This window comes from Sander vitreus, chromosome 22, assembly GCF_031162955.1.
Source record: "Sander vitreus isolate 19-12246 chromosome 22, sanVit1, whole genome shotgun sequence".
Taxonomy (NCBI): domain Eukaryota; kingdom Metazoa; phylum Chordata; class Actinopteri; order Perciformes; family Percidae; genus Sander; species Sander vitreus.
In genome coordinates this window covers 3,833,644-3,860,976 of record NC_135876.1, presented here as the reverse complement: position 1 = coordinate 3,860,976, position 27,333 = coordinate 3,833,644, and the positions used below count along the sequence as shown (strand labels likewise).

Sequence of the window (27,333 nt, the reverse complement as noted above, 5' to 3'; positions counted from 1 at the left end):
TTAATGATGAACATAATGACAAAAATTATAATAATAATAATAATAATGAAATTAATAATAATGATATTACTGATGATAATGATAATATAATAATGATGATAATAATAATAACACCAATAATTATGAAAATAATAATAATAGTAATAATAATAATAATGACAATAAGAACTATAGCAATCATGTACTGGTCTGGGTCTCAGGTAGAGATCGTATTATATCACTCTTCGAGGAACATGGCATTGATTTTTAAGTGTTGTTCATCAGAACGTTTCCATGTCGTCTTGGTGCTGAAAGGTAATGAGAAAATAATCCTTTCTGTTTCCATCATCCAGTTGTCCTTCTAGAACGTCCTGAAGTGCCTTTATCTGATTTGCAGGGTCCATTTGGAGACTCCATCACCTCCCCTGGTGGCTGGTGGCTGTTGAACCAGTTCATTGCTTTCTGAATGTCATTCAGGATTGGGTGCTTGACCTAGTTACAAGACCCAAGTTGAAATCAGAAATAAATCCCACATGCAGTCATAACTGCATTTAAATTGGTCATTTTTGACCAATGGCTTGTTCTTAAACATGTTACAATGAATAGGTACAGTTTAGTGATTCATTATCATTTGCACTTCTTTACTGACCGAATTACAGTGGCATTTTGTTTAACGTTGCAGTACATACCATTTTTTACATTTGTGATCAGGTGTGTATTGAAATCCTCAGTTGCTGATAGACAGCCCACAATACAGCTGCGTCCCATTACTGATACTCGTAACTTTACTGAGCAATGTGTTTAAATGGAAAAATAAACAAGATACAAAATTTAGCAGATCCATCGCAAATATGTAACAGATGGAGCGTGCCATAATTATTAGACAATGTTTAACACTCATTTATCCTGCACCAGTTGACACATCACTGACATCACTGCTGTGCACATGGATATTCTTTTAAGTTTTCAACACATTTTCACATTGGTTAAAGACTATCCCAGTAATCATGACAGCATACCCGTGCTCTTTGATGTTCAAGTCGTCTTTTCCTGTTTTTGGCCATCTTCTCTTTAGATCTGTGTGAGTCAATGATATCCATTCATTATACAAAAAATGTAGTAATATAATTATCATTGAGACAATTTATGTTAAACTTTAAAGTGAAGCCTTAATAATTTTACAGACTTACATCATAGGAAAGTTTTCCAGGAGAACCAGGCACCACCATTTCCTTATTTGATGCATGTTTCCCTTTGGAAAAGAATAAATAAATCACTAATAACACAATTGTATGGTCATTTCCAAAACACACTGGAAACATGTTTCTCATGAAGGCTACAGGTAGAGTGACAGGCTCCTCCTGACTGGCAGTAGCAGAAGTCTGACAGGTGGAATCAACTGGGAAATCAGTAAGTCAATCAAGATTCAAGATTATTTATTTGTCCCAAGGGAAATTTGTCTTGGACATACAGGCTGCTACATATAACATAGTACAATCAACATAACATATGACTTGATTTTAGTAAAGTGTTGGATCGTATCTCAAAAACAAAATTACAAGTGACGAAATGTCGTCATAATTTATGCATACCTCGTTGAAGTCACACTGTGCCTCCATCACCACATAAAACGCATACTGGAAAAGTAAAAAAAAAAGAAAAAATAGGTTTAGTTTGATCAATTTTGATGACATCCCCAGGAATATATTTGAGGATTTAGAAGAGGGAGCCATGAAGTCACATCATGTCATCAAATCAGCATCTGTCTCCTAGGACTTCCATGTATGAACAGTGTATGAAGTGTAAAAAGTTTACTAAACATGTCTAACAATGTCAAGAAATACAAGCAGTATGAGCAACAATAGTTTGAATTTGCATGCCGTAAATACAGGAATAATAAGTTGAAAAACTTTTCTACACAAATATGATCAGTAAAATATCCTAACATTTTACCATCAAAACAAACGTGCCGCAGTTGTTGGATGAACCTTGCTTTTGTAGGCCCTGTGGTATAAGCAATATACCATTTTTAATGAAAGAATGATGATCAAGTGGTACAGTTCATAAGATTTATTTAAAGAAATACCTTATCATCTGCACCAAAAGTCCTCCAAGGTCCAGGGGACAAGGTCTGAGCGATAGAAGTTTAAAAACCATTTATACACCAACATATAATCAATGCTTTGAACATTTAGGAACTTGACAGAGGTTGGAACATACATTAATGTGCCAAAACATCTAAAGTTTATATAAAACAGAACCGTAGATTTAAAAAAAAAAAAAAAAAGGACCACCATCCAGATGGAACAAAACCTTATTGTCCCAAAAACCTGAATGGTAGGGTTTGACTGTCATCTCTCCAGCCAATGCCATAAAGGGGATCTAGAAAGTAAATCTCCCTTTTCTGTGGTTTCATTATCTGTTAAATGTGTTAGAATATGAACAGATACACATACACACATTTTTGCTGTCATTTTTTTATGACTTTTAAGGTTGACCTTGTACAGAACACAACAGAAAACTACAGGCAATGCTTAAAGACGAATTAGCTGTGATGCACTGCAATTATGGCAATGATTAAGATTGGCAATGGGAAACTTTGTTTTATAGTAAGTTTAAACAGAAAAGCATAAAAGCCTAAAACGAAATGTACGTACACATATAGTCCAGTGTCCAGGTATCCAAACTGGGAGCAGAATGCACTGCAGAGTTGCTGCATTCTCCTAGAGAGGAAAATAGGTTAATATAAAATGTGAGTACTTCATTTATTAAAAAAATTACTTCATTATTTAAAAAAACAAAAAAGCTAACATATTGAAGAATCAATAAAGAAATTACCGGCAGGTGATCCATAGGGTTCAAGGACACTGGCGGAAACCAAGTTTCTGTGACATGGCTGTTTGCTGCAAACTCTCCCGCCACTCTCTGTAACAGATATAGTTGATCTATTATTGTTGAAAAGAAATTGTGTGTATCAATTCCATATTTTACAAACATTACCTTTTCTATAACTTCGAGACAGCTGTTCAGGATCTGCCAGAATATAGACACATGGGTTATAAAATGTTTTTAACAATTAAATTAAATTAAATTAACTTGCATCAATAAGCATCATCTCATTAGCGTAAAGACAGTATGGTCTCGATTCTTACTGTTCCATCCATGTCCTCAATCAATCCCAGACTACAAAAGTCCGATTGAGTGAGGACTACAAATGCTAGGTGTTAATTACGATCTTTGGTCCTATCCAAAACCTTCATTAACTAAGGGGAAGAAAAAAAAAATCAAGACCTGTACCTTTTAATAGTAAGCACAATTCGTAGTACAGTTGCTTTGCATCACCTTTTTTTTTTTTGCATGTTCTGAAACTCCTGACCCCAGCATGCCTTGTTTGGCTTGACTTTCTGAAGACCGGTGAAGTCTGTCTGCTCTTTGTCATTGTTTACTAATTGAAAGAACACAAAAAAAATCGTTATATATGAAAGTTGCTTCATAAAACCTAATGTCAATCAGAGCAGCTGACTCATACTTCTGTTGTTCCTCACTTCCTCCACCGCAGCCAAAGGACGTAGTGGACATCACAGGTTGTAGAGAAGGAGCTGTTCAATGAAATTATCTAAATTTTTTCTGATATAACAGCATATAAGAAAAAAGGGATTAAGCCTTGTGCACCACTCTAACAAATTTACAAATGTACCCATTCTAAACAGGAGGTTTAAACACAATTTAAATCTATAATTGTAACTGAGATTACAATTTTGGAATTCTATAAAAAGTTCCCAAATTTCATGCCATTGGCATTAACACAGCAAAAATATACAGGTTTTCATATTTATATTGTTTCCAGCTTTGCACAAGTGTTAAAGGAGGAAAAAAGCACAAAGGAACAGCATACCCAACATGAGTCTTCCATAGCTGTCCAACTGCATCAACCCATTTTCTGGAACAAAAAATTGCTCTTCTGCTTTTTTGTTCCTTTCCACATTGTAGTGGTGCAGTATATTTCTTTGGAGAAATATATGGGTTGAGGGTGTCGTCATGTTCAAGAAGTAATTGTTCTTCTTCATGCCTGAAAACAGCTGCTCCAGACTGACTGTTGATGTAACCAGCAAGCTCAGGCATGTGTTGGATCTTTCTCAGCACATCCCTCTCATCTCTGCTGTTGCCCTGGTGGAACACATCACTAAGAACAAAATGCTTTGAAGACCCAGTGAGAGGATGGCCATTATCGTCAGCTGGTACCTTGGGGTGCTTCAACCAAGACATATTCACTGTTAGTTTTTCCTCTGAAGCCTGCTTAATGTTGTCCACATTAGGCTCCACCAACAGTCCTTGAAAAGGATGGAATGTCCCTGGTTGTCAGCGGTTGCCATGTAACGCCAGTCCCCTTGCATAGTCGTAGACTATGATGTTGGGAAAGTGTTTCCATGACAGTAACATATCCATTTAATCACGTGGACTCTCCGCTCGTAGATTAAATTTGACAGAGCACACAATGCCACATGGACAAGTAATTACAGCACTGCCACCTATAACAAAACATAAGTGTTTATAAATACTTATGTACATTTTCAGGGATTAAATGACTTACAAATTATTGAAATGTCATATTTTATTTCACTCACCAGAGGCACCCCATACCTTCTCAAAAACTTTGTTGTAGGTGACCCTATTGGACATCTTGTCACGCAGTCTTAGGACAAGATCCATCTTGGAGCCTTTGCTGTCCAAACCACACTGCTTGCACAGCGCTCTCACCTCCTCTACCTGTTGTACAAAAGCAATTCTAAGTCAATGTTTATCTTAAGCATATTTTGTCAGTGCCAAAACATTTATTTCAGAAATCTTATTTCACTTTTAGAACTCACCTTTAAGTTAAGGAGTTCATCAGCTGAGCGCTCTTCTTACCTGCGTGTCATCACCATCACTAGACATTTGGTCATCAACATCAGTAGTCATTTTAGGTGCTTGTAATTTGTCATGTTCTGTGTTCAGGACTACAGTGGATTGTCTAGTATGTGGGCCAATCCATGGAGCCCAGTTGTGTTGGCTTGGGGGCATGATAAAAGGATTGTTTCTACCGCCTTGGGAAACAAAAAGTAGTAATGTTAGGGACCACTTTCAATGAATTCACACACTTATTTACACAACATTTTGTTCTCAAAATCGCGTTTCTGCATGACTTACATGTCATGAAACCCCGACTGATGATTTCTGTGGTAACAGCATCCCAGAATTTGTTGATGTCCACCTGTCCATCATAGTCTTGGGGTGGCCCCTCGATGTCACTGACTCTTTAAGGAAAAGTTTGTGTTTAGATGTCTACAGTACAAAATAATTGGGTGAATTCTATGTTGGTTTTTTTTCAAAGTCCTGGTTAGCTTAATCTGGGCTCCCCCAACTTGAAAAACAATTTCAAGTACATTGTGTCATTTTGGATGATTATAAGAGTAATAAACAAGGAGGTAAAAAACAAGAAAGTTGTGCGTCAAATTAAATAAAATTAGGCATTTCCTGGACAACATGTCGGGTAGTCCAGGACATGTGGAAACCCTGTGACTGTTCATCTTAATAATTCAGAGAGAGGAGTTATGAGACAAGCATTTAATTCTATAAATTATGAGAACCAAAAACTTGTCAAACTTACATGGCATATTGAAAACACCTTTCTTATGTAGGTCCATCACAGCAACAGCTGGACTGTATCCACATGATACACAAGCAAACTTGTAGTCATGTTCAGTAAGGGTCTCAAAATGGAGATACCCTTGAAGAACCCTTTCTTTGTTTGGGAAGGACACTCCCTCAGTTGCCTCAATTATTTCAACAACTCTGCTGACAGCAGTATGTCTCTGGAAAAATGAGGGGACAGGTGAAATGCAATATTAATCTAATTGAAATATACATCATCTCTACCACTCTATTTTGACATTTAAAGACTCCAGAAATTATGCATTAAACGTACAATATGTAACTTTCTGCCACTAGGTGTCTCTCAACCAAAACAATGGTTTGTAAACACAGACGTTTGATGACGTTGGGAGGTTGCGTGGAATTATGGGAGTTGTAGTTTTTATTGTTAAACACATCGCTGGTTAGAATGCATCTGTTCACGGGCGAGTGCACCTATTCAAGTTTATTCACGTTACGTTTAGTAACGTTTATTCATGTCATTCTAAGAAAATAGCTGCATTGTCCCCAACATAATTACGTTTTTTTTTACATTTTATTGATTTGATCTGTATTGGTAGCTAGCTGACCAGTTAGTTAGTTAGCCAGCAAGCTAACATTAGCCAGCAGTACAGCAGCAGAACATCTCCAAGCTGCCCAGAACGATCTCCCCCTTCACGTTTCTGTAATCTTAACTATTCATTTTGGTGCTTAACCCACCTTTTGTCGGGTTAATTTAGCTAACTGTAAAGACAGCCAAACGCGAAGGGGGGAGAAATTCGGCACGGAGGAGATTTTTGGCACGAACACCGGTAGCGCTAACGGAGACGCAGCTAACGTTGTGGATGGCTGCTGTTGTGACTGGCTCTGATATGGCCTGTTTCCCGACGCTTCATTAAACTGACGTTAGCATCGTTAGCATCTGGCACTGAAGTTAAGTGCTGGCCAGATAAGGATTGCTGTAATATTGGGTGGCTGTTGCTTGGCTAGGGGCTAACGGTAACTAGCTATATATGTCCTGGGGGTGTTGTCAGCACTCATCCCAAATGAAGTGCTAGCTAGCTGGCTAAATTAGCATTAGATTAGTCTATCTATACATCTAATGTTAACGTTACTAGTGAACTTATTCATGGGTTAGTCCGGCGCTGCTTTTATCTGTAGTCAAAACAATCATAGGCTACTACTAATAACTTTATGAGCGTGATGAACGATGTTGTAACCTTATGATGTTACCCACCAAGCATTAGCATTAACGTTAGCTACTTGTCAACCAACACATTGTAGTAACGTTAAGCTTGATTGATATTGATATGTATCAATAAATAAGGTTTCTTTTGTATTACTGTGTTGCAAAGTGTCATGTAATTAATCACAAAATGATGCCTTGTGACAGAAAAAGCAGTATTACGGTTACAAGTATTTTTTACTGTGACATTGTACGATTTACAATTACTCCTGAACATATCATCTGGGTGCCATGCTTTGACGGGAGTTACGAGTAACTAGAGGGTGAAAGGTTATATGACGCCACTGACGGGCGACTAAATGAAACATGCCGTGTCTGAAAATAAAATAACAAATTTCTCTGGGTTTGCCATTTGGTGGAAACATTTGGGATAGTGTAAGAACACAACTCCAAAAAATATATAACATAGGTATGGTCGTTTTTAGACATTTTAATGCAGAAATGTTACATATTATACCTTTAAGTGCAGACGAAGCATATTTCACAGTATTTCATCCAATACACACATTTCTTGTCACATTTATTTGCTGGTCAAAATTACGCTATCATGTCTGAGAAGGATATGAACAAGCGGGCTTGTTAATGTGTGGTGTGTGTGTGTGTCTCGTGTAGTGTGACAAATATTTCATCAAGCACAATCTATTTTCACATTTTTAAGTCCTCACCTGTAATGCATTCCTTATTGTAAGGCATAAGTGCACAGACAGGATTATGTGGTCATCAAAGTTGTGGAGACCATCATCCCACTCCTGGTATCTGTAGAACATGCCACACTTCACGCATGACTTGCTGTAGGTTGAAATGCCTAATAAGAAAATTGAACCAAAAGGTGTACAAATTGCATGCATGCCTTTTAAGAGTAATACATTTTTTCCTTTTCTTTTTGGGGGTGAAACCTTACTGTATGATAAAGATGTAAAAATGTAGAATCAATCAAACATTCAAACCACTCACCTTCAACTATGCCTGTGGTCATTAGAATCCTCCCTTTTGAAGTGGTGAGTATAGGGTCAGTAAGTATGTCATCACACTCCTTGCATCTGGACTCCTTTGGTATCAGGTGCTTCGGCAAGGTACCCAATTGCTTTCCATCTCTTGACTGTTCAATGACAGCCTTGGGGAGTTCAGCAGGTAACTTTTTATATGAAAGAAGGTAATTTAGCATTTTTGCTACCCCTTGGTCATTAGGTGGATAAGACCCTTCCTTCATTTCACTTGTGTACGTTTGGTCTGTGGTGGGCTGTGGTGAAATGGTTTCTTGTTCTGTGGATTTAACCCTTTTAAACAGCTCCCTTTGTGTTGCAAAAAGGTGCCATTTTCCAACTGATTTGTGGAGACAAGAATGCCTAGCTTTAGAACAGGGGCAATGCCAGCTGTTCTGCTTACTGTTGTATGCTACCACAACCCTTCCAAGCCTAGAATAGTATGACACCTTTGGCTCGTAAACAGAAATGTGAAATTTTGTGGATGGGCCACCAACAGAAAGCTTAACAGACAGGGGCACACCATGAAGGAAGACTGAAGGAGACTGGCTTTGCGATCCTCTTCAAACCATTTATTTCCCACCATTTCCACCAAGGCCTCCTGTGGCAAATCAACTGCTGGTTTGTCTGCACGTCGGCAGAACATTAAGGACTGTATATGCTGACATTCAAAAGAGAGCATCCTCGACCTCACAGCAAAGTCAGCATTGCGACAGCATTGTTCCACCTCGCACATCAATTTTGGTGTGTGGAGTATTTTTACAACATGGATTGGTGTTGCTGGCAAACAAAAATGACTTCTCAACAGCAAACACCACATTTTTAGGATCCACACACTCGCATGCCAAAAATCTGTCCCTAGTAACTGTTTCAAAGCCAATTGTATGCTTCCGTTTTTAAATTTTTCATGTTTAATTTCAGTTGACAGTGTGGACAAGTTACAGTTCTCCGCTTGCCAGTGGAGATTACTGATTGCTGTTGAGGGTCTTCAGGGGCCAGGGTTGTCTGTTAGGGGGCCTGTACGTATGATTGCAATGTGTCTCTATACATAAAAATAAAAATAAAAACATGATTACAAAGTCACAAAATACTGACTATCCATTAAATTTTTTTCTTGTACTCTGAGTCTCATTACAGTGCATACACCGCCGAATGCACTCTGATATTAGTATTACGTTAGTTTAAATATTAGCTCATGTGCAGCTAAAGCATCATGGTGGTCAAATGTTGGCGAGTGGGCGGGGTTAATCGGGGTTAAACATCGTTGGCGCGAACAGGAAGCATCACGGTGATGCCGGGGTCAAATATTGGAGAGTGGGCGGGGTTAAACGTTTAACTCCACCCACATTGAGGTCTGCGGGTCTGCAGTCAGGAATTCCATGAGGAATTCTAAGTAATGACAACAAAACTGTCAGCACGTCCACATGATACAAGCCTTCCGTGGTCGCGCTAATTATATTTACACAATAAACACCATTCTATAAACAGACAGTATATCAACACAGATATACAGATTAGTAAGGTGTGGATGAATAGAAATGACATATTGCACAGTTGAAGGTGACAAAAATAAATAAATATGTATAGTCACTCGGGTTTCTGCGCGGGAAAGTCTTCAAAATCTTCTGAACATAGTCATACTTAGATATACAGAGAGAGTTGTGTGGAGCTGATAGTCTTAATTAGCTTTGTAGCAACTCATTTGGTAATGGCTTGAATGTAACGGACGTTCATTAATATCAAAAAGTTACGCACTAAAGCTTTAAGTAATCATAAAAGTGACCAACATGTCCTTTGTGGTCTGTATGTATTGTGGCATGCAGAGGTTGGAATAATAGGTGGAGTTGAGTGAAACCTTTAATGTCTGAGCAGTCACAATAAATGCCTAAATGCCAAAAAAAAACTTAAAATCTTAAAAAAATGTATCCAGCACCACTGTTATGCAGTGTTCTAAAATTTGGCTTAATAACATTTTCAAAAAATCCAGCATCACATTCTGACCACATCAGCTAAGTCCCTATGATCTACATTTTTCCCCACAATAGACATAAAGATTGCATTTACTATCACATTATACATGCATTACCCACAAGATCAGTTTAAATGTCATGCAGGCTAACTGGCCTGTTTATCTGAAGGATCAGTGGAGATTTCTATCACACACAAGAGGCAGGGGAGCCTGGTTGACATCATGTAGCCAAGAGACAGAATTGGCATAGGTTGTTGGGCAGCCGGCATCACCCACATGCTCCTTTAACAAAACATTAATGTATTTTCATGGTATGGACATAGATTCTGGCTAACCAGTGTCTCGCTTTCATTTCTCTTTCCCTTTCTTTTTTTTTCCAGTTCATCCCATCTTCATCTACAAATGGCAGTGGATGGCAAAATGTAAATGAGATCCTTATTACAGCAGAGTTCATCAAGCTGCTGCTGGAGCGACATCAATGGCTTGATGAATATGCATGCAAATTTGTTAATTAAGTTAATTATTCTGCTGATATTCCATTTGTCTTGCGGAGAAAATCTCTCCTGCAATGGCTTTTAGGGTGTTTCAGTCATTAGTCACTTGCGATGCTATTTAAAAAACAATTTGGTTCATTCTTTTTTTAAGAGGAAAAGAAAGAGGAAAGTTCAACTGGGACAGGGGTGGAGGGGTGGAAGGGCGGAGAGGATGGAGGGGTGGAGAGGGTGGAGAAGGTTGAGGGGCGGAGAGGGTAGAGGAGAGGAGAAGGTGGAGGGGAGGAGAAGGTGGAGGGGAGGAGAAGGTGGAGGGGTGTAGAGGGTGGAGGGGAGGAGAAGGTGGAGGGATAGAGAGGGTAGAGGGGTGGATGGGGTGGAGAGGGTGGAGGGGAGGAGAAGGTGGAGGGATAGAGAGGGTAGAGGGGTGGATGGGGTGGAGAGGGTGGAGGGGGAGGAGAAGGTGGAGGGGTGTAGAGGGTGGAGGGGAGGAGAAGGTGGAGGGATAGAGAGGGTAGAGGGGTGGATGGGGTGGAGAGGGTGGAGGGGAGGAGAAGGTGGAGGGGTGTAGAGGGTGGAGGGGAGGAGAAGGTGGAGCGGTGGAGAGGGTAGAGGGATGGATGGGGTGGAGAGTGTGGAGGGGTGGAGAAGGTGGAGAGGGTGGGAGGGACATTCACTGGGTGTCAAGACATGCTCAGGAGGTCAGTTTCAGAAATAAATGTATCTCCGTTGTTGATGCTAAGTATGCTAACATTTATAAATAAATAAATATACAAACATAAATGATATGTTAGGGACCGGGGTGTGTTTTTTTACTCTCATATTGTCTAAGTGAGTGCTGCCACCAGTATACAGGTGGTGAAGTTTGACATTTCATTTGTCAATCTATTCATTTATTTATTTAGTTTTTAAACTGTTTAAATCTGTGATGAATTATGAAGTTCAATGACTTAATTTTATCAAACAATAACTGTGTTTTACAACATTTTATAAGTAGCTTCCACTTTTGTTCAATAGAGCGCCTTGTTCTATCACACCTTAAAGGTATAGTAATCAATGTTATAGGGTCAATAAATCCCTTCATGCATTGTTTTTTTGTTGTTGTGACAATTTACTTTTCATTCACATGGGCTCTGTGGCACGATGGACAGCGCATTGGACTTCTAGTTAATCTCTGAAGAAGTGATTCAAAGGTTGTGGGTTTGAGTCCCACCAGAGTCAACCATTAGATATTGCTGTAAAAAGGCATTAGTGAACCTTCAACCTGTAGGATCCCTGTTGAAATAAACCCTTCTCCTTAAAAAAACTAATTTATTTCCATTTAAACTCAGAGGCTTTTGAGTCTTTCGAGTCCAACCAGAGTCAAGCTTTAGATATTGCAATCAATGACAACAGGCCTCTACTGTAGGATCTAGGGCTGGGCGATAGGGAGAAAATCAGATATCACGATATTCTTGACCAAATACCTCAATATCGATATTGCTGCGATGTTCTAGGGTTGACAATTGGTGCTTTAACAAAATATCTTCACACTTAGATTTTAGATAAATAATCATCAGTAATATGGACATAATGTCAAAGTGGGGAAAAGGGCAAATAATAGAACAGCCTGGTAGGTTCAGATAATGACATAACTTTACTGTAATGCAGCCTTTAAAACCAGGAAAAGACAACACGATATTACGATATCCAAAATCTAAGACGATATCCAGACACATATCACGATATCGATGTAATATCGATATATTGCCCACCCCTAGTAGGATCCCTGTTGGATTAATCCCTTCACGCTAAAATACGGAATTTACTGAATTTACTTTGAGTTAAACTCAGAAGTTGTTGGTTTGACCTTTACTTGCAGAAGTGCGATTAAAAGGAAGGTTTGAGTGTTTAGAAGAAGAAAAGATTATGTTTATAGTTTCAAATGAAGAATTCGTGCAGAAATGTTAAAGGAGAATTCCGGTCGATTCCAACCCGTAGCTCTGTTGTTTGTAAATTAGGAGTACTGTCAGTAGCGAGAAAAACGAATACAATCGGTGCTGCCTACACCGTGCTATCCTCTTGCTAGATTTTGCACCGAACAGGCTTAAAGAGGGCTTAAACAGGGCAAGTTTTAAACATGTTTTTAGCCTCTAAACATGTTCGAAATGCCATTGCAGTTATTCCTTCGCCATGTGCAGTTATTCCTTCCAAGGGAACACAGCGAATTTGACTGCAGTAGATGTGACAGCTGTTTAAGCCTGTTCGTTGCAAAATCTAGCAGGAGGATAACTCGGTGTAGGCAGCACCGATTGTTTTCGTTTTTCTCGCTACTGACAGTACTCCTAATTTGCAAACAACAGAGCTATGGGTTGGAATCGACCGGAATTCTCCTTTAAGGTTAAGGCAGTGAACATTTGAACTACAATATAAGATTACAGCTTGAATTAATGTCTTCATGCTGTGGGATTTATCATGTGGACTCTGTGGTGCAATGGGCAGGGCATTGGACTTCTAACTAATCTCAGAAGCAGTGATTCAAAGGTTGTGAGGTCAACCTTTGGCGCTTTTTCCGACGTTTTTGGCGCTTTTTTAAAATGCTTTTGGCACTTTTTTATTTTATTTTATTTTATTCATGGTCAATAAACCTAATTTAAATGACATTACACCTAATTTTTGAGTTTAAACTACAGAAACTATTAACTATTTTGCCTAATAGTTTAGATCAGAGGATGTTAAGTGAATCACAGACTGGTTTGGTCAGGATACTGTTTTAAAACCATTTAAAAAATGTTTTTCAAATGCTATAAAAGTTGAATAAAACAACCACAATTCAATGGAAGTGATCATTAATTCTACCTGTGAACAATGTGGTATGGGTTCCATACAATGTACACGCATGCATCCAAGTTATTTTGGGGCAATTTGATTGTAAGAAACCCATATTTCTGATATAAAAAACTTTGAAAACGGGTCAAATTTGACCTGAGGACAACAGGAGGGTTAAATATGGCAATTAATGGCAAAAGGAATTAGTAAACCTGCAAACTGTAGAATCCCTGTTGGAATAATCCCTTCCGGCTAAAATACTGGAGTTAGTTGTTAAACTCAGAGGTTGTTGGTTTACGTCCTACCAGAGTTGACCTTTACTTGGAGCAGAGCGATTAAATGGAAGTGTTTGAGTGTTTAGACGGCGATCTCGCTATGATATTATATTGCAGCAAACGGTGTCTGCATGAAGTTTTGAAAAGTGTAACCACACTTGTGTCCGCTTTACGTGCATTGCCGTGTCTCACTGTGACTTTACCAAACTGCAGTGAGGCAGTTTAACGTTCGCTCTACTTCCTCCACAGCGCTGCGGAGGAAGGTCTGGCTAGTCTACACAGCATTAGGGGAATGGAAGAAAAACATGCTCTGGTTAATTGGCATTTCTTTCTGAGGAGCAGTTAACCATAGTCCTCATAAATCGACCAGAGTTTAAAATGCCAACACAAAGAAAGCACAAGGTAACGGACATCCGGCCGAAATAAGGGACATCATGCGGAATTTCCGGCGGCACCGGAGCAGTCCCAGAAGTGGAACGTCGTGGATAAAGACTAGGACTACCCAGACCCTCCTCCGCAGCGCTGTGGAGCAAGGTCTGGCAATGCGAGACTGGTTCCATAACAACGCTGTTTTGCAGCCCCATTTGGCAATTTGGACGGTCACAATCTTGTTTTGTTTTTTTTTATCTGGATTTGAAGATATTTCATGTGAAAAAAAACACCTAATATTAGTTTATTTAGTTTATTAAAATATGTTTAACAATATATTTCAACATTCATTCCCCCCCATCTGCAATAAATAACTGAATGTAATAATCAGTGAAATGCTAATTCTGGCATATTTTACTTTGATGTATTATTAGTGTGCATTGTCCCTGTTAAATAAACCTGAAATAAATAAATAAATAAGTATTTAGGCCTACTTTGCAGATGAAGATTAAAAACCTATAATGAGCATATAACGTTGTGATACAGTAAATCAACCATATAATACGTGTACAATTTGATTTCATACAAACTGACAGCATACACATTACAAGTTACTTGTCACTGCACTCAATAATAATAACAATAATAATAATACTAATCTAACAGTATAATATTAATAATGTAACAATGACAGAGCCCATGTTGGCTGCTAAGTGAGTACTTTTATTCTCTAAGTACATTTTCTTCATAACACTTTTGCACATTTACTTCAGGAAGATTTTGAAAGCTTGTAACAGAGTATTGTCCAACTGAGATATCGCTGAGTAAAAGAAAAGAGTACTTCTTCCCCCTCTGGTTGCGTGTCTGTCTGATGATGTGTTCAGGAAATATTTCAAACATGATGGGGAACGCACTTATTTTGAAACTCTGTCAGTGGTTTCCTTCCTGTTTGCAGTTAAGTTTCACTCTGTGTGCTCGTGGGTGTCGCAGCGTCTTCTCTTCATCTGAAAGGTTTGTAAGCATTGACTCTTTTGATGTTTATGATTATGATTATGTTTGGAGGATTAGTGAGGACCGGACACACACGTCCCTTTAAAGACACTCTGAAGAATATCAAACTAGGAGTCCGGACTTTAAAACTCTTCACGTTGAGAGTTTTTCACAAAGTATTAAAAAAAAAAAAAAAAGAGCTAAGTTAGAGCTCTACAGTTCGCATGCGCACTGGAACGCCCTGGTTACGCTCACGCGCGTGTTCATTTTGGAATAAACCGCTTACAGATGTAAAGTCGCGAGTTCTGTAGTTGAAAGTTAGAAGTGAAACGTGTGTGTGAATAATGTGATCCACTAGAATGGAGGCGGTGTCCATTAAGACGGGTGCGCGCGCTGGTCGCAGTCAGGTGTCCTGCCATGTCGGGACGGGAGCGCGCCGGACGCGCTTTTTGGTCATTAGTGGACAGACTCCTTCAGGCACCTGTGGCGCACTTTGTCACGAGGCGGGTTAAAGAAACAACCCATTCCAGATGCTGGGTCTAGAGCTGTGACAATTCCAAAATGTTGCTGTGCAATTATTTGTAGAAATAATTGCGATTCACAATAAAATTGTCTCTTTCAGTCAAAAATATTTATTTTTTACTTATTAATAATAATAATTTTTTATACAAATAAAGTTTTGAATGAATCCCAGGATCCATATTTTGGATATATATCACTGTTATGTGACCCAGATAATGTAATAACACAAATACACAGCCTATGAAGTAAACCACGCCCCTTTATTATAATAAAACATTTCCTCTAACTGTACTCTTGAGTATTTCATTAATTTCATCATTCTATAGGCCACGTTTTATATTCCCAAACAAAAATGTATTTTCTAATTTTGTACCTTTTCTTTTTAAGATAATTTTTTGGGCCTTTATTGGCAGGACTGCTGAAGACATGAAAGGGGAGAGAGGGGGGAATGACATGCAGCAAAGGGCCATAGGTCAGAGTTGAACCCGGGCCCGTTGCAACGAGGAGTAAACCTTTATATGGGGGCGCCTGTTCTACCAACTGAGCTATCCGGGCGCCCTTTTGTACCTTTTCTCATAGAACTAAAGTCTCTACTCAAGTTACTTAGATTGTTAAACAACAACAAGTGTTAAACTTGTGGAAACTGTAGAGAACATGTGTCAAACTCAAGGCGCGCGGGCCAAACCTGGCCCCTCGCAGATTATGATCCACCCGCATATCAAGTTAGGTTCACAGGTTCACTAGTTGTGCACCAAACCAAAAAAGCAGGAAACTGTTTTCAAAGGGTAATTACGCACACTCAATTTGGCAGATTTCTGACTTTGTGACTCACAAATTCCCCACATAATCACAGAGTTTTCATATTCAGGCTGTGAAACAGGTTGCTGTAAAAAATGTAATCTTGGATTTGCTTGATTTGATAAACTCTACGATGGCTACGGAACTTTTTCTGCAGACTTTTTTAGGGCGACCAAACTGTAAGTGAGAAGACTATATGAGACATGCAATAATACAGTCAAAGACTTTTTCTCTTAAATAAAAGCATGTTAATAAACTACACATGTCTGGCACTGGATGTGATTCTTATTTTCTAGTGTGACCCTCAGTGAAGTTGAGTTTGACATCCCTGATATAGATGAAACCTCTGACTAGATGTGATTTTTCTATGTTTACATGTACCTCTTTTTATTGTTATATGTAATGAATGGGTAATTGTATTGTTTGTATTATTTTGTGTGTTTTATTTATTTATATCTTTATAAGAATTACAGTTGAGGTGTATGTGCTGTTTACCTAATTCTATGTATAATGCATTTTGTCAATAAAAAACAAACAAACGTTGTGTATTGATGTGTGTCCCCTAATGTTTAAGGCACAGGAAGGATGGAATGGCCTCACAGGACTTGCTCTTGCTCTTGCTTTCTGTTTAATCCGGTGTCAACATTACAACAGCACACAATCAACAGTGTGTTATTCAAAATGCACACGTTCATTTCTCCAGCTTCAATGTGTTGCTCTTTGCTGAAGGCACAATGGGGGAAAACACTCTCCCTGCAGTTGCACTATTAACCCACCAGGTGGCTTCAAACCATACATATGTAAACATCACATCCATTTTTTTGTAGAAATTCACAAAAGGCTATTGCCACCTTAAGAGGTGGCAATAGTCCTGTGGACGTTTTTGGTCAGAGGAAAAACGTGTTGTTGTCACATGTTTTGATTGATTGATTGATTTCTAGATCAAGACGATAAAACGGTAATCCAAAGGGTGACATGCTCAAGTAAAATACTTATTTCCAGCACGGTCCTTGGTGTTACACACAGGAAACAATAGACAAGAAGCAGACAAACTCAGACTAAAAAGACATACAGTATTAGGAGGGGAAAAAAAGCCATCGCATAAAACAAAATAAATAAGAAACAAAAAATGCTGTAAAAACTATATCCAATTCATCAATAAATATTCCATAAAAGCTGCTTGACCTTTCTTTTAAAAAACCCTCGTGATGATAGGAGTTTTGTAGCAGTAGGCAAACTATTCCATGCCATGATAAAAGTGTAAAAGGATTTTTAATTGCATTATTAGCTCTAGGAACTATGCAAGAGTGGATGCTGACCATAGTGTTATGACTATGCTGCGTGTGGACCATGGTTACATTAGAGCATAAATATTTGGGGGCATGACCATTAACAATGTTAAACATATGGTTCAACTTAAGTTGTTCTACTCTTAGATGTACGGGTAGTAGACCTCTGCCACCGCAGAGCCACGGATCCAATGACAGTAGAATTTAAAATGTGCTCTAGTTTGTTACATGTTGGGGATGCTGACATTTTTTAAAAGTTAAGTTCAGTTTGATTTGACAAGTTTTAAAAGAATATCTGACAATGTGAACGACCCAGTTTCCTCTTTAAAGAAGAAGACGTACTTTATTAATCCCAGAGAAGAAATAAAAAATATTCACTCTGTCATCACATTACACACACAGGCCCAAAATACAAAAACATGCACAAACAGGACCTATACACCTGTATTAATTCAATTCAAAGTGTATTGCCATATGCACAGTAAGGAAACATGTCTCCCTATACAATGATATTCTTCCTTTGCTGTCCACTGAATGCCAAACAATGTAACATCTACAATATATACTACAAATATACAAAATAAAACCATTTTAAAAGGCAGCAACAATTTTAAAAAGCATCTTTCCTAATGGAGAGCTCTCAGAGCGAGGGGGCTGCCCCTAACAATTATGTTCATTGTCGATTAATCTGGGATAATTTTCTCAATTAATAGATAACTTGTCTGGTCTATAAAATGTCAGAAAATGGTGAACAATGTGGATCAGTGTTTCCCAAAGCCCAAGATGACGTCCTCAAATGTCTTGTTTTGTCCACAACTCAAAGATATTCAGTTTACTGTCACAGAGGAGAGAAGAAACTAGAAAATATTCATAAGCTGGAATCAGAGTATTGTTACTATTTTTCATAAAAAAATAGTTGGCGATTCCGATTATCTGATTCTGAAGCTTTGAGTACACACTCTGTACTTGGTTGGTACAGGGACTTGAACTGGTCCCAAGCCAAATATGATTGTTTTGAATTAAAATATCATATATACAAACATATGAATGTATTAATTGCTTTCTAGTCAAATGAGTGATTTAGCAGGGTGAGTTTAACATATTTGCAAGGCACTGTATGCAAGTGGTAGTTTTAGTTGTTGTGATGTTCTTGGTCATCGGTACAAACTGACCATAACATATTTGTGTTCTTCTCTCTCAGCAGGAACCTGAGGTCGGAGTCATCTGGGACAATTCAGCTCACGAATCGTGTTGAACATACCGAGGCCAGAATATCTGCCGTGGTTATCAGGCTTCACAAAACCTAACAACTAAGTCGAGCTAAGGAGTCCCACGACAGTCGTTATTAACTTGGTAAGTCAACCCAGGTTGCCTTTGATTCACAGTGTGTGATGTAACTTTTTTAATTTTAGTTTTCTTAATTTTTTTTTTTAAGTTTTATTTTTATCTCCCCCCGAAAAAAAAATCCAATAGGGCCGGGTACCAAATTCAATACTTTTTTAGGCACCGACCGAATAGCCTCCTTAGTATCGAGTATTTAAAAATGCCTCATCATTTAATACCCAATTTCAATCCCTAAGGAGTAAATCTCATTAGCGTCAATGAGCCAATCAGCATGCAGCATGCTTCTACCAAGATCTAGTAATGCTGCTGACTGGCTGTTTAGTGTTACACGTCGTAGAGACACGCAGGAAAACCTCCTAGGTACGTTACACAGAGACGGGGCTCACGTAGTAGTAGCAGCTGAAAAACACATTAACAGATTTGTGTTGTAATGTTGCATTTATTTTTGTTTTATAAAATATCGAAAAAAGTTTAGGAACCGGTATTAAAGTCACAGTATTGGTATCGGTTCCAGTATTAGACATTTTTTAACAATAACCAGCCCTTTAATCCAATCATTTAGACTTTTAATATCACTGCCCCATCTGGGTCACAAGTAGATCTGACTATAAATACATTTGTGTATTTCATAAAATGAAGATTATTTTTTGGGCATTTTAGGCCTTTAATTGAAAGGACAGTTTAAGACAGGAAAAGAGAGTGAGAGGGGGAATGACATGCAGCAAAGGGCCATGGGTCAGAATCAAACCCGCGGCCGCTGCAGTAAGGTCTGAGACTTTGTACATGGGGTGAAGTCAAGTCAAATTGCTGCATTCTGGATGAACTGCAGAGGTCAAATGGCACTAGCCGGCAGACCAGCCAGGAGGGATTTGCAGTAGTCAAGACGTGAGATTACAAGCGCCTGAACCAGAACCTGAGCCACCTTCTGGGTTTAAAGGGAAAGGCCAGATCTTCCTGATCTTGTGCAGCATGTATCTACACAATCTGATTGTTACAGAAATATTGGCAGTAAGGGATTTGGTCGTCGAACACCCAGGTTCCTAGCAGTCTGGATGGAGATTACCACAGAGGTATTGATGGTGATAGTAAGGTCCTGGGTGGGAGAAGCAACTCGTTTGTGTTGCGGGTTGAGTTTCAAGTGGTATGTGGACATCCAATGAGAGACAGGCAGTGATTCATGCTGATACCTGGGTTTCACACTGGGGAAGAAAGAGAATCAGTTGGGTGTCGTCTGCTTAGCTGGCGTATGAAAAGTCATGTAAGTGAATAATGGAACCGAGAGAGTTGGTGTACAGAGAAAAGAATAGGGGACCCACGATGTTACCTTGAGGGACCCCAGTTGTGAGTGGACACGTTTCTGACAAAGATCCTCTCCAAGTTACCCAATAAGTGCCCTCTTTGACCAGAGAGAGAGTGCAGAGCATAAGAGAGCTGACACACCAAGCCGATTGTCGGCCGTCGGACAGTCTGGCGAGGTCGGTGACTCAAGTCTGTTTGGTGTGTTCCGTGCCGTCGTCCATTGGAGGAGCCGTCGGCCTTCATTTTGGCCGACCCGACATGCTCAGTCGGAGACAGGGCAGTCGGGAAAATCTTTTAAACTGACCTTTGTTGATCTGAAATGAAGCAACTGCATGGCCTATTTCTCGCTTAAAATATTTTCAGAAACACGTTTTGTTGAACTATTTTAGTACAATATGAGATCGTATTCTGAACAAGCCGCCATGACAGTCTGGCTGTGAATTTCCGGAGAAAAAAGACCCACGTGACGCGTTCTTCCAATCACCTGCCGGTTTTCATTTTCTGGGAAACAATCATAGACTGTTAATGGAAACAATACAGAGAAGCGCCGCCTGCTGCTATGGAGACATATTACGTTTCGTGCACGCTCAAGTCGGCGTCGCCTCAGTGTGTTTGAGGCATTTTTTTGGACCTCGGGGACCCGACTGATCAGTCCGACTGCCTTTTCTGCCGACGGTCGGCCATCTGGTTGGTGTGTAAGCACCTTAAAACACCCAGATCCTCAAGGATGAAAATGAGTATCTGATGGTTCACTTTGTCAAAAGCAGCAGAAAGGTCCTGAAGGATGACGACGAAAGAGGCTGCTCTAGCAGTGTGAAGTCGCTCAGTGACTGTTGGATGCTGTCCTCCTCTCCTATTCTTTCTTCAATGCCTAACAAATCTATCTCTTTCTCTCCCTGACCTTGTCTTTCTGCTTGAGCAGCACATGGTTGAAGAATATTGTAAACAAATTAATAACGTAACTAATTACACTGGTCGGACTGTTCAGCTCTGTTTCAGACTGATACCTCTGGTTCAGGCAGGTCCTCATCCTCAACATGTGCCTTTTTCAGTCGCGGAAAGTACTTTTCAATACTCATCTGGATTGAAGCAGCAAACCTTCAGTGTAAGAGTAAAAAAATGATTTATAATAAGTTTATTTGATTCACAGCTGCTACATATAGTGTTTTGACCTCGACAACCCAACTGCATTTTACCGCAAACTTGCGACTAGTTAACTTTCTACAGCAGGCGCAATCGCTTGTTTGCTAAGAGTCGGGTCGGGACTCCTACATTAACACACTGACAACATTATATTCAGAATATTAAATATTTTTATAGCACTTTTTAATGTGTGATTGTGTAAAGGTGTGAATTTCGCCAGCCATCTTCTCTCGTATTCATGGAGACAGACGCTGTGTGCACGGAGGGGAGGGGCTGTGTGTGTGTGTGTGTGTGTGTGTGTGTGTGTGTGTGTGTGTGGCCTATGTGAGAGAGACACATGAGTGACAGAGAGACGGAGAGAGCAGGGAAAGGAAATGCAGCTGAACGAATACGCTGCGTGTTTTAAATAGCGTTAAAAAAAGAAAAAGAATAACAAAATGCCATATGTGGTGGCCGGGGTTGATCGTATGGCTCACCGCCACAAATTAGCCTATGTGTGGGAAACACTGTAGGGCTTCTCTGTCTGGATGTTGAAGTCACCAAGAAGAACAAGTGGAGGGCCATTTTCAGGGATGTTTGAAAGGAGGACATCTAGTTCCTCCGAGAACTCCCCCAAAGGACCTAATGGGCGGTAGAAAACAATAATGTTTATTTGTAGCAGATGAGTTAAGTTCACAGGATTAAATTCAAAAGACAGTGGAGTAAAATGTGGCAGCATGTAGAGAGAGAAAATCTCCATTTGGGGGTGATGAGGTGGCCTGTACCACCACCTCTGCCAGTGGGTCTGGCTGTGTGGGTGAAAGAGTAGGTGAAGGAGAGAGCAGGAGGGGTAGATGTGTCGGTTAAAAATATTAGCAATAATGTCTAACTCGTGTCCACAGTGTCAGATTGATAGGAAATATACAGCGGCATCCCGCCAGTACATGCCGGGAGGGGCGAGGGCCTGTTCATCTCTTCTTGCAGCTTTAATTATTAATTGTTTGATTCATTTATTTTACTCACAAATGTTGAAAGCTGAAGCAGATATGATAACATGCTTTTCACCAAAACTAACAACACCTCACATCTGTCCAATCACAGACAGAGTCACAGATGGAGTCCCAGTTGGAGTTGCAGCTAGAGCCATATCAGGATTCACAGCTGGAGCAGGGGGCCCAGTTGGAGTCAGATCTGGAGTCATATCGGGATTCACAGGTGAATCTAGGGGCCAAACTGGAGTCACATCTGGATTCATATCAGGATTCACAGCTGTATCTAGGGGCCCAGCTGGAGTCACAGCTGGAGTCATATCGGGATTCACAACAGGAGCAGTGGTTACAGGTGGAGTCAGAGCTGGAGTCACAGCTGGATTTAGATCAGGATTTACAACATGAGCAGTGGTTACAGGTGGAGTCAGAGCTGGAGTCACAATTGGATTTATATCAGGATTCCCAGCAGGAGCATTGGTCACAGGTGGAGTCACAGCTGGAGTCATATCGGGATTCACAGCTGGATCTAGGGGTCCAGCTGGAGTCACAGCTGGATTTATATCGGGATTCACAGCAGGAGCAGTGGTCACAGGTGGAGTCACAGCTGGAGTCATATCGGGATTCACAGCTGGATCTAGGGGCCCAGCTGGAGTCACAGCTGGAGTCACAGCTGGATTTATATCGGGATTCACAGCAGGAGCAGTGGTCACAGGTGGAGTCACATCTGGAGTCATATCGGGATTCACAGCTGGCTCTAGGGGCCCAACTGGAGTCACAGCTGGAGTCACAGCTGGATTCACAGCAGGAGCTGGGTGCCCAGCTGGAGTCACAGCAGGAGTCATATCGGGATTCACAGCTGGAGGTGGGGTCACAGCTGGAGTAACAGCTTGAGTCACAGGAAGTGCAAAATATTAAACTAAGGGTGTAATGCATGCTTTAGCACCCTTGTAGAACTGATCCTTAGCAGGGCCTCACACTTGGTCCACCCCAATCCCCCCTCCTTCCTTGTACACAGTAGTGATGGCCAGATGAAGCCTCATGAAACATTTTCTTTATTTTCTGTGCCCTCTAGACGGCTCTCTCTGTCCAACAAAGGGTTGAAAGCACACTGAATTGCCATTCCTTGAGCCTTTCTTTTTAAACCAAGAGTGCCATCTAGCAGAGATGGGGACTCGAGTCCGAGATAAGTCGCGCTTCAGTCGCACAAACAGTGACTTCAGACTTGACTTGCGACTTGACCCAAAAGGCTTCAGACTTGACTCGGACTTGAGCTTCGAGACTCGTCAACAACCCGTTTTCATGCAGTTATTGCTTCTTAAATCTAAAGCGGTTTTATTGGGCCATATACGTTGGGGAAATGTATGACGAGCTACTTGTCCCCTGCCCTTTGCCATAATGTGCAACGTAATGCCTTATATGCTTTTTGTGCGCACACTCACATATCAAAAAATGCATTGATGATGGTGACACAAAGTCCTCCCGGAGTTGTGCCTTTTGTCATTAGTTTTGCTTTCAATAACTTGGTAAACAGTGGCAGTAAGCGAACCGCTACATACAAGGTGTGTGGCACCAAGATAAATGATGCCGGATCAACGTCAAACTTCATCAGGCATCTCAAAACGCACCCAGGCAGGTCAGTCACTTGCTAATGTGAAAGAGACGTTAAATTTAGCATACATCGTCACAGGTAACAAGCTAACCATCGCAAAGTGTTGTGCTAATGCTAGGAACAAGCAAATTGTATCTTTATAGTTGTATCCATATAATTAGGTTAATATTTCACCAGGTCAGAGGGCTAGAGGGATATGTTAAGTAGCATAAGATTAGACTATACGATTTCCTAAGTTGGAGACCCAATGTAAGTTCTGGATGTAACAAAGTTAAGCTAGCTCCATTAAAGCATACGTGATATTTTTCCCGTCACAAGTTGAAATGTTGAAAAATACAGTTATGAAATTGAAACAGAGTTCTTAATTTATGTTTCTTCAGATTGCATTGCAGTAGCCCCCATAAAGTTATCCTACAACTGATTTTGATACTGTACTGTATGAATGGTAGCTACAGGACATGGTTTGAATTCAAAAGATTTAACAATACAGTGTTAAGGACAGATCAGATGGCCAGAGACTTGAGACTTGACTTGAACTTGCCCCTCAAAGACTTGAGACTTGACTTGGACTCGAGCTCAAAGACTTGAGACTCGACTTGGACTTCCAAAACATGACTTGTGAACATCTCTGCCATCTAGTGGAGTCAACAAATACACCTAATGGTTCATGAAGCTTCGTTTGGACATCACTAATGATTAGTATGGCATGAAACAATTAGTCACACTCAGCTCATCCCCCTAAATTTACCTAAAGAAGATTCTAACTCGAACCAAAAACAGATAACATAACCACCGGTGGTGTCAAACACAAACTACAATAACAAACCCAACACTTTAACACATGCTTCAGTACTACCATCTGAAAAGCCGTCATTGGAGCCCTCGGAAAACAGCAATCACTTTAAAAAAAACAGCTGGGAGGTAATTGAATGTACAATCTGTCTATCACATCCGTTATTGTTGTTTGGATCAAACAGTAGCTCTTTACCGGATGCTGATTGGTCCGAACTGCTGGTGGTTCAAACAAGCCAAGCCTGACAAGAAGGATTCTCGCATGATCTTGTGATAACGCGAGAATCTGGCTGCCATGCAAGGTAACATGTACTGTATATACTCAAAAAGCGTCATTAAGGGTTTAATTACAGGAAAATCTGAAACGTAATGACCATTTCAAGTCTTAATTCACCAATAGATGTTCACTAGTTGCCCTCTGCAACATATCTATACATTTTCATAATGTGTGATTCATTCCTCCTGTTAAAAAAATTACATTGTCTTCTGTTTTATGCCAGCAACACTTGAGCCTTCTTGTATCAAAAATGAGTTCCTAACATTTCATTTTATCAGTATATTTCATGTGTAATTCACTCAAAAGTGTACTCTTTCTGAACAATGTATCTACGTTTGATTGTTGAATTACAGTACCCAAATAAAATGTAAAGTAGTGTGGCCTTTGACATTGTTATTGAGTTGGTATTTTCTTATTACATACAAGATAATTGTCCTAAAAGTGTTATTATGGAGTAGTTCTCAATATGCAGGCATAGTTTTGAATGATCATTGAAGAGGAGAGATTGGGTAACAAGAGTTTATTCAATACACATATTAGATTCCAACAACATATCACTCTTTCATGGCAGATAAATCAATTGTAGTGTGAATGTGGGTAGGCTATAGTTTTATCTGGTAGCTGCAAAATGCTACACGAAGGCATTAAGCACTAGTGAGGCATCCTCAGTTGGGATCTCAAAGTGGTGATCTGGATCCTGACTGGATCCTCTCTCAGTGGCAGTTTCTCCAAGCTGGTGTCGTTTCTCTTCATTAGTATCCTCCATCTTTCCATGAAGACCTTTAAACACTAAGGAAAGTTTTTTTTCGTGCGTTAATTCACATGTAAATAAATTATTTTGAACAGTTGTTTTTGTGCTGCCTCCCCTAGTGCTGATTTCCCCCTGTAGAAATCGGATAAGGTCCCTTCTAGGGCTGCACAATTATTCACAATTTTATCGCAACATGGACGAGCGCAATAGCCAAATTGCAGGGGGCACAATATTTGTTAAAGGCAAAAGATGTGTCAAACTACAAATTGTATCCTACAGACTAAAGAAAAAATCGTTGGTACAGATCCTTGCAAAAATCTAAAATCATTTGTTTTTTAAAAATGAAAATGTGAATAATGAGTTATGGTTATGAAGTTATATGAAAAACAAATCTCATTCTCTCAGCCTGTTTAGTAAATCATTACGATTTGTAAAAGCCCTATTTCATTTTATGAAATTATTATTATTACAAGCAATTTCCTTGGACCCTAGTTATTATTTTCAGACCGGTTCATAACTTATAATCATGAGTTGTTCCGAGTTGAATGCTTATAACTTGAAATTATGAGTTACGGAAGAGTATTAGGCCACATGTGAAAAAAATGTATTGAGTTCTGAGTTCATGTCAGAATTCAGATTTTTTTTTCTTAAAGTACAAAAAAGTCTGATTTCTGAGAATAAAGTCAGAATTCTGAGATTAAAGTCAGAATTCTGAGATTAAAGTCAGAATTCTGACTTTTCTCAGAACTCAAATACATTTTTTCACATGTGGCCCTAATCCTAATCCTTGGAGTTGAATGAATGCACTGCTAAGATTTATCTAAGAATTATAGGAATTTATGGAAAATTTAACATCCTCCGTTTTCCAGCCGCTCCTTTGACCACTCAGGCTCCGAGGCTTCTAAATAGCAACAGCAGAGTTTGCGACGTAAGAACAGGAATGTCTGTGGCCTAATATCATACATGTATACCTATTCAGGCACGCAGTCCTAACCACTTTATTGTGAGAACTGTGTGAACTCTCTACTGGAGTGCCTTGTAAAGGTGCCAATGATATTTCCATCATAAAAACAACTTCATTTTAGCAAAGCTGTTACCTTTATTGGCTGGCTCACATGATTCAGGAGGTTACACATAACAGCCTATGTGTGTCGGACTATGTCAAGTAAATAATATGCAGATGGTTCTAAAAAATCATAAACATTTTGATATATTCTTCCTGAGTGAGTTTCATAAGGAATAGTAAAGTGCATAAAAAGCACTTTGTACGTTGTGTAAAACTGGTCAGGATCATTTCCTTGGACTATGAGCGGTCAAGCCTGAAGGAGCAATGATTCAGCATGGGGAGAAAATGTTCCAGCACAGGAGTTTTATAATACATAATAAAAGGAAAATGATGATGTTAAATTATGCAGGACAGTTTAAACAGGCCAATTTATTACTGGGAACACAATCATAAGAAACAAATACAACACTTGTTAAGGTATTACTGTATTTAATTTAGTTAAATCTGAAATAAAGACAGTTTTTTTAAATGGTAGATGGCTCCTATAGGCTTACCGTTACTGCCTTATCCTTTTGATGACACTGGAACATTATGCAAAATGTAATGGATTTTAATTGGTTAATCAAATCAATGAATTTAAGTTGTGAAATTCAAGTGGCTGTTGCAGTATCACCATCATGGAAATTGCTTAAGTTTGTTGTTTTTTCTCAATTTTGTTAAGGGACTTTTTTTTTTAAAGTCAAATAACTAAGAAG

General features: G+C 39.5%; 1 protein-coding gene and 1 pseudogene across 2 annotated transcripts; one reads left to right on the top strand and one right to left on the bottom strand.

The window, feature by feature from the left end:
* Positions 1 to 324: 324 nt before the first annotated feature.
* On the bottom strand, positions 325 to 22,087 carry LOC144537489 (uncharacterized; annotated as a pseudogene).
* Positions 14,733 to 25,209, top strand: LOC144537079 (uncharacterized). 2 transcript variants are annotated; one of them, XM_078280502.1, is made up of 3 exons: positions 14,733 to 14,801; positions 18,594 to 18,742; positions 22,256 to 25,209. In XM_078280502.1, exon 3 carries the CDS (start codon positions 22,268 to 22,270, stop codon positions 23,024 to 23,026), a length of 759 nt encoding a protein of 252 aa, XP_078136628.1. In that variant the 5' UTR covers positions 14,733 to 14,801; positions 18,594 to 18,742; positions 22,256 to 22,267; the 3' UTR covers positions 23,027 to 25,209. The 2 variants fall into 2 exon arrangements, with proteins under 2 accessions (XP_078136628.1, XP_078136630.1); XM_078280504.1 differs by having other exon boundaries at positions 14,744 to 14,801; positions 18,591 to 18,742.
* The last annotated feature ends 2,124 nt before the right edge of the window (positions 25,210 to 27,333 follow it).

What these genes read in the sequence shown, in the direction of transcription:
- LOC144537079 (XM_078280502.1), top strand. Translation starts at nt 22,268, where the DNA reads ATGGAGTCCCAGTTGGAGTTGCAGCTAGAGCCATATCAGGATTCACAG.